Genomic DNA, 7732 nt, shown 5'->3' with positions numbered 1-7732 from the left:
TGTGTGTGTGTGTGTGTGTGTGTGTCTGTCTGTGTGTGTGTGTGTGTGTGTGTCTGTCTGTGTGTCTGTGTGTGTGTGTGATTTTACTTCTTCATCAAGGGATGGATGACTCAGGCCCATTCCTCTTGTTGCAAATTCTGACTTCACTGGGTTTCTTTTGGAGGCCTTATAACAAGCCACCCAGTCTGAGTGCCACGCTTTTTAAAAATCGACATGCCAGGGCCACAGACTCCCATCATATCCCCTCCTCCAAAGGCACTGTGGAGCATCCACACGTCCACGTGCCCACACTTCCAGATGCCACACCTGCTCTCTCTTAGGAAATGACGGGAAAGTGCCTAGACATGGTTGTTTGCTTTTCAAGCTAGTGAAATACCAACATCTGATACTTTTGTGTTTTTCAATAGTAACTAATCCCTTCTGTAAGGCATTTTGCCAGAATACTGTTCCTATAGCAGCAGCGTATGTGTGTGTGTTTTCTAACAATAGAGCCCCTGTGGTCAGTGCACAGTGCCCAGGGCTGGAGGAAGTCGGCATGGGTTGCTTCCTGAATGGAACAATACGCTTTGCACACAGCGAAGGGTCTTTTCCATTGGTGCACCCTGTCCCCTCATTCTAGCCAGCAGTCTTCCAAGTGCAAATGTTCATTTCAAGGGAATGGATGACAGCCATCAGCATCATTTAGAACATCATCTGCAGATGACGAGTTGGAAATACCACCTTCATGTCTACAGTATTGCAGGTCAGCACTAAGATTGGGTTCCTAAAGATAAGGATGTATGCACTTTTCGCTAAGGACCCAGATTGTATTAGCTTTAGAAAAAAAAGTCAGATATCTGCCTGTTGTTGTCTCCCTTCCGGGTAGAATGTTGAAATCTTCCATTTCTTTTTAGTTCTTTTTGTGTGTATGCTTCACTTATCTTGCCCAGAATTTTATCCCTTGGTGTGAGCTGCAGGAAGTGACTCCTGGTTTGGCCCACGAGCCCATCCTCCCAACACTGTGTCTGCCATCTGCCAAACTGGACTTGCTGTTGTAGAGCAGAGTGAGTGGCCATCACCTGTGGCACTGACTTTGAAATTTAGATGTCTCCCAAGCATCTGGAGTTTTTTCATAGTAACCTATTTGAGATGGGGCATCATTACAATTATCGAAGGCAGTGGTTCTCAGTGCTGCCTGCACATTGGAAGCCTGAGGGGTGGAGGGGCTTTAGCAATGACTGACGCCTGGGTCCTCCTCTCAGAGATGGGAACCTCAGTGGTCACCTGGGCGTTGAGATTCGTAAAACACTTGCTGGTGACTCAAGTAAGCACCCAAGGGTAGAAACCACTAATCTGAAACCACCCTTACATAATTCTATATTTCACCATGAACTTTTTTGTTTTTTTGAGACAGTCTTGCTCTATCACCCAGGCTGGAGTGCAGTGGCACAACAGTAGCTCACTGGAGCCTCAAACTCCAGGGCTCAAGCGATACTTCTGCCTCAGCCTCCTGAGTACCTGGGCCTAGAGGCACATGCCACCGTGCCCAGCTAATTTTTTATTTTCATTTTTTGTAGAGACGGGATCTCACTATGTTTCCCAGGATGGTCTTGAACTCCTGGCCTCAAGTGATCCTCCCACCTCAGCCTCCCAAAGTGCTAGCATTATAGGCATGAGCCACCACACACAGCTGAAAACTCTTTAAGGTTATAATGTCCATGAATATCGAGCCCTGTAAATAATTGAAGGCATTGAAGGGAATATAATAATGTCTGCTTTTTAGAATGTATTTTTCAGTAGACTTTTATGGTATGGAATTATATTTTGCAGCCTATGTTTTCATCTGGGGTTGATCTAATCCATATAATGAAAAAATATGTTAAAGTGAGACAGTCACACTAGATGTTCCGTAAGCACTCACGCTGGAGTAGAAAGAGTACTCCCCTTCCAACCAGGAGACCTAGGGGCCAAGCGATATGAAATCCCCTGAGACTCAGTGTTTCCACCTTTCAGATGGACTGTGTGAGGAACGAGCAGAACAGTCTGTATATGGAGGCACGTTGTAAAGCCTTCAGTTCTGTAGGCAGTTGCCACTCTTACTCTCTCGAGCAGTCTAAGGTCCTGTGGTCTCTGGTAGGGATGCGTCAGTACTTTTTTTGTCTTAAAGTCACTTCCCTCCAGCTTCTAGTAATGTTGTATTGCTTCTTAATTCTAGTCATTTAGAAGTTGATAAATAGCAACTGCTTCCTGTTCTAAGCAAATTACATGTCATTTGATCAGAACTTTATGAGGAAGGAGGCCTAGAGGGGGCACAGCTAGGCAAGCCGGCTGTGTGCTCCTTATACCTTGCTGTATTACTACCTTGTCACAGGAGTTTCCTGAGGACAGGGACAACGTCTTACTCATCTTGGCATTCACGAAATCTAGTGCTCTGTTTCACAGTAGGCATTTAATATGTTTTTTATGTGAATAACCTGTCTATATGTTCAACTTACATTATTCTCTCCAAATCTAAGCCCCTTTCTTCTGGTTTTGATACCAAGAGATAAAATATTTTGTTGGTTAGCCTTTTTATAATAGTCCTGTACAGTAATGTTTATTTGATGATGTCTGTATAGTGTCATGTCTGCATAGTATTATGCTTATTTTTTGACAGTTCTTTTCCTAGAATTTTATAAGTAGAGTTATAAGAACAGCCATACATCCTTAACTTATGTATTTTACTTCTAAACGTTGTTAATGGAGATAAATATTAGAACTGTAAGATTTTCCCAGATCCTCCCTTCTCCCATCCAAAGAGAAAAAGGAAATTAAAAAACAACAACAACAACAAAAAAACAGAATACATTATTAATTCATACTCTTCCCTGTCCAAAATGGAGTGAAGGCATCTTCCAAAACAGATAAATACAACATGATAGAAATAAAACAAGAAAAATGAAGCAACAAGAAAATAATGGTAGCAAAAAAGGATGGGGCCAGGAATTAAATTAGCATATAATATGCACACCCTGAGGGTCCTATGCCTGTTAAACAGGGTCACAGAGCTCCAAGCTTTCTAGAAGAGGGAAGAGGGATAAATTGCAGATGCAAGAGGTGAAGACAAACAAGCTGCCTAAGTCCGACTATCCCTGATGCTGACACCAGGGAGACGACTGTCCTGTGGCTCCTCACAGAAAATTACTGTCTAATGGAATAAACAACCCTCTGAATCCATCCTTCCGGTAAACATCGTGATGGATTTTATGGGGCTGTTTCTTATAATGCACCTCAATAAAGGTTGATGGCTTCTTACCAGAACTTAATGCGATAACAGGACTTTTACAGAGTGCCCATAAGACCAAGTCCAGGGCCAGCTTTAAAGTGGTCTGGCTTATTCCAAGAAAGGATTTTAGAGTATCCAGACTACAAGTTCAGGTACAGAAGAATCTGTGAACCTCCTGACAGTTGGGGTGTGTGTGTGTGCTGCAGGTGTATTGTTTTCTAAGGAGCTGACAGCACCATTAGCCTTCATCAGATTCTCAGAGGGGGTCAAGAAATGGAAGAACTAAGCATTGTAGCTGTTCCCTCCGTTGATCTCTATAAGGGCTTTAGCAGTAGTGAGCGCAGGTTATAGTTCCCAGAGAAAGAGCGTCTGTTAGCCGGTTCGCCGCGGAGCCACGGCCGCAGCAATCCACTGCGCCAAGCGTGAAACAGACTTCCTTCTTTGAAAATGATGCTTTATAAGGACTTCCACTAAGAGGTCTGTTTGGCAGGGCCAAAATCCTCCTTAAAAAAAGAAACAACAACAACAACAAACTAGTTGTTCATCTAATACAGAGACAAAATGGGCAAATACAAATAATACAAATCGCAGGTAAAAACAAACCAGCTGATCGAGTCGAACTATTCCTGATGCTGACACCAGGGAGAAGACGTCATAGAAAATTACTATCTAATGGAATCAACAACCCTGTAAACATCCTTTATATAACAGCTTTTATATTTTTGGATTAATTTATGATTTTCTAAAATCATCCACAAATATAATATAAAGGATGCTATATTTAAAAATAATAGACGGCCAGGCGTGGTGGCTCACATCTGTAACCCAGCACTTTGGGAGGCCGAGGCGGGTGGATCACCTGAGATCAGAAGTTCGAGACCAGCCTGGCCAACATGGTGAAACCCTGTCTCTACTAAAAGTACAAAAATTAGCTGGGCGTGGTGGTGGGTGCCTGTAATCCCAGCTACTTGGGAGCCTGAGGCGGAAGAATCGCTTGAGCCTGGGAGGTGGAGGTTGCAGTGAGCTGAGATTGCACCACTGCACTCCAGCCTGGGTGACAAGAGCAAGACATTGTCTCAAAAAAAAAAATAAACCAAATTTAAAGATATAAATATTTGATAACTTCACCCCCATCCTTCTTTATTTTTGAAACTTAATCCAGCCTTGATTTTATTTCTAGACGTGTGTAGATTCTTACTTTTAAGTTCACCCTGAACGTATGTTGGCAATAGAACACTTCTGAAACCAGTGGAAGCTTCTGGAACTCTCGACCTTGTTTGGTATTCAAAGATCTTTTGGTTTCTTTTAGTGGATAGTTTTCCCTCCGCGGTGCCCGAGGGAATGTAATTTGCCATCTGCGGCTGTTTGGGACCATGGAAGAGCCCCCTTGCTTGCCCTTTGGCCTTCCTGGTGCCTAGGAAGGCTGGCTCCTCCTTCCTCTGCCCCGTGCCTCCTCCGTGAAGTAGACGCAGGAAGAGAAGACACGCCGGTAACGTGACGTTGGTATCACTGTATTTTTCCAGTGATAGGAGGAATTTCTTCTTTGTCTAAGAAAAGGAAGGAAACTGAAGAAAACTGGAAAAGGCTCTCCCTCCAAAAGTAATCTCCAGTCAATCACGAGGTTAAAGAATTTTACAGCAATGGTATTTTGCTCAGCCTCCGACGTTGTCTTCAGCTATGATGAACTGCTTTGACAAAAAAAAGTTTCTTAGAACAACTTCCTTTCAAAGCATGCGTATCTACTGGATGAGGCATTTTTAAAGATACAATTCAGATAGAAAACATCTGGTTTTAGGAGACAGCTTTAAAGTGCTTTTACTGCATTCTCCAAGGCAGTAATTAGAATGCCCATCCCCCACCACAGAACCCCAGTTTTTAAAAAAGCGGCCCTCCAGTTTCTCTACACCCTGCCTTCATTGGCATCAGCCCGTGAAGAAGGGGAGATTCAGGTGGACAACAGGAGCAATGTGTTCAGGTTGGATTGAACACAATGAAGTATTTTTTCAGTGTCATGCAATATGTAGATCTTTAATTCTAGATTAAATTCAGCTTCTAGCACCATTCTGAATATAATTTTAGTGATTCATATGTGAGGGATTAGGAACCTTTCTCATTTCAATTTTATTAAATTTATTTTTATTGTTATTTAGTTATTCATATTTTTTTGAGGCAGGATCTCACTCTGTTGCCCAGGCTGGAGTGCAATGGTGCGATCATGGCTCACTGTAGCCTCTGCCTTCTGGGCTGACGTGATCCTCCCACCTCACCCTCCCGGGTAGCTGGTACTGCAGGCTAACACCACCATGCCTGGCTAATTTTTTTTTTTTTTTCTTGCTGTGTTGCCCAGGCTGGTGTTGAACTCTTAGGCTCAAGAGCTCCTCCCACCCTGGCCTCTCAAAGTCTTGGGATTACAGGTGTGAGCCACCGTGCACGGCCTGTTTATAAAATTACCCTGGCAATGTAACTAATATCCCATGGTCTCCCTTTTGTAAAAATGTAAGATTCTAGGCTCTTTACAAATTAAGCATTTTAGTGGTGAAGCAAACAGGAGTTAATTAGAAAGATCTTCATTTTAAGACTTCTCCCCCTTGAAATTTTAGGTGTCCTTCATTTGTTCCTTTATCCTTCCATTCACTATGTAACATATTTACTGAATTTCTAGTATGTGCCAGGCAGTGTTTCTGGTGGACTGAACAAAAATCAAGAACCAGAGACAGGATCTCTTTCTTGGAGCATAAAGTCCAGCTGGGGAGAGGGACGCTCAGTCCAGTTTTAAAAGAGCTCTAATAACTGCACGTCACAGAGTGAGCCCTAATGTAAATTTGACTTTAGTGAATAATTATCAATATTGGTTCCTCAGTTATAATAAATATACTAATGCAATATGTTAATAATGGGGAAGCTGGTGAGTGGGTACAAATACAGGAACTCTGCTTTCTGCTCAGTTTTTCTATAAACTTAAAGCTGCTCTAAATATTACTCTAAAGGAAATAAACAGGATGCTGTTAGAAAGAATAGTGGAGTGACATAATTTGGATTGGGGAGTAAGGAAAGACCTTTCTGCAAAAGCGCTGCTTAAACCCAGAACTAGAGGATAAGTGGGCTAGCCAGGCAAAGAGATGGAAAAGCATTCTCAGTGAAGCAAAGTGGTATCATTTGAATTACCTTGGGACATACCATTCTGGCTTCTCTGTGGAGGATGGATTCTGGGATGGCAATTGGGAGGAGAGTTGGGGGACAGAGGACAAACAAGGAGACAAGAGTCAATTAGGATGGGTCACAGCTTTTGCTTCCTACTTAGCCAAATCCTAGAAGAGCAGAGTGACAGTAAGCTGTTCCCTTTGTTCAGCTCATGCCAGCAACCGTTGGGTTATCCATGATCTGGGTGCTAGGAGGAAAGGAAACTGTGTCAGTAGCAGCAAGACAGGGTTTCCAGGTCTTGGTTTCTAAGATCTTTCCAGTGGTTCAGTGGATTTATAGAATTGAGAACGCGTGTGTGCGTGTGTGACTGCAACCAGTTAAAAATCGCAAGGGGAAAAAACTTTTCAAGTAACTAGTACCTAGCTGTTAACAACAGCTTTCATGTAAGTCTGTAAGGTTTCATTTGCAATAGTTGTGTTTATTCCTACTACTGGACTTCTGAAAATCTTTAGCAAATGAGCACACATTTCGTAGCACTTAGCTATTATAATAATGACACAAAATGGTTAACACGTCTATTTATATTACTCTCTAGATTTCAACTTTTTTGTATTCCTGGAAACACAAAGAATCCCTCATTTGAGCAGACTTGTTTGTTTTAGGAAATAGACATGCATCATCCGTGTAATTTTAAGTAGTCCAGTTATGAATATGGAATGAAGGGATAAAATCCTGATGTCTCCATTAAGCTCCTCTGTGTAAAATACTCCATGGCAAAGTTGCTGCTATTTAAAGAAGTGAGTTTGATCTTGGCTTTGATGTAAACCTTTTGATCTTGAAAGGAGGATGGAGTAGCAATAAAGAGGGCAAGACAGATTTCCTTTAAAGAAATGTGATAAACTTAAAGGGATGGTCAAGACCCAGCAAGCAGCGGGACAGCCCTCTCCGCCCGGGCCCCCCTCACGGGCAGGCGGGTTCCAGCCACCGCTGATGAGGATGAGAGGGCCTTTGGCGGGTGGAGGAAAATCTTGGGGTATCGCACATTTTTATAAACTAAGTGTAAACTTTCTCCCAAATTATGAAAACAGATTGACCCCTCCTTTTTAAATTCTACCCGGTGGTTCTGGGGTCCACAGTGGCGGGAGCGGGGCTGGGTTTCTCTGCGCCCGGCCTCGCCCCGGGGGGTCACCTGCCGCTGCCCGGAGCCCCGAGGGGCCACTGGGGAACGTCTGCCCGACGGCGTGGAGCCCGTTCCCGGAGAAAACTCCACTGGGACACTAGGGAAGTTGCTTTCCCTCCGCGAAAACCACGGGGACCAGGTTTCCGACCCCAGGAGCGCGCCAGGCT

The 7732-nt window shown here is 43.4% G+C and overlaps 1 protein-coding gene across 1 annotated transcript in view; it reads left to right on the top strand.

Annotated features, from left to right (window-relative positions):
* The window catches only part of LOC105536617 (chromosome unknown open reading frame, human C9orf3), a 404528-nt gene that overhangs the window by 291486 nt on the left and 105310 nt on the right, over positions 1-7732 (top strand). The window contains 1 exon segment of the mRNA XM_011976020.1: positions 7293-7439. Coding sequence (XP_011831410.1) covers positions 7293-7439 — 147 coding nt within the window.

Source organism: Mandrillus leucophaeus, unplaced genomic scaffold, assembly GCF_000951045.1.
Source record: "Mandrillus leucophaeus isolate KB7577 unplaced genomic scaffold, Mleu.le_1.0 Scaffold161, whole genome shotgun sequence".
In the NCBI taxonomy this organism is placed as follows: domain Eukaryota; kingdom Metazoa; phylum Chordata; class Mammalia; order Primates; family Cercopithecidae; genus Mandrillus; species Mandrillus leucophaeus.
This window is presented reverse-complemented; position numbering and strand designations above follow the sequence as displayed.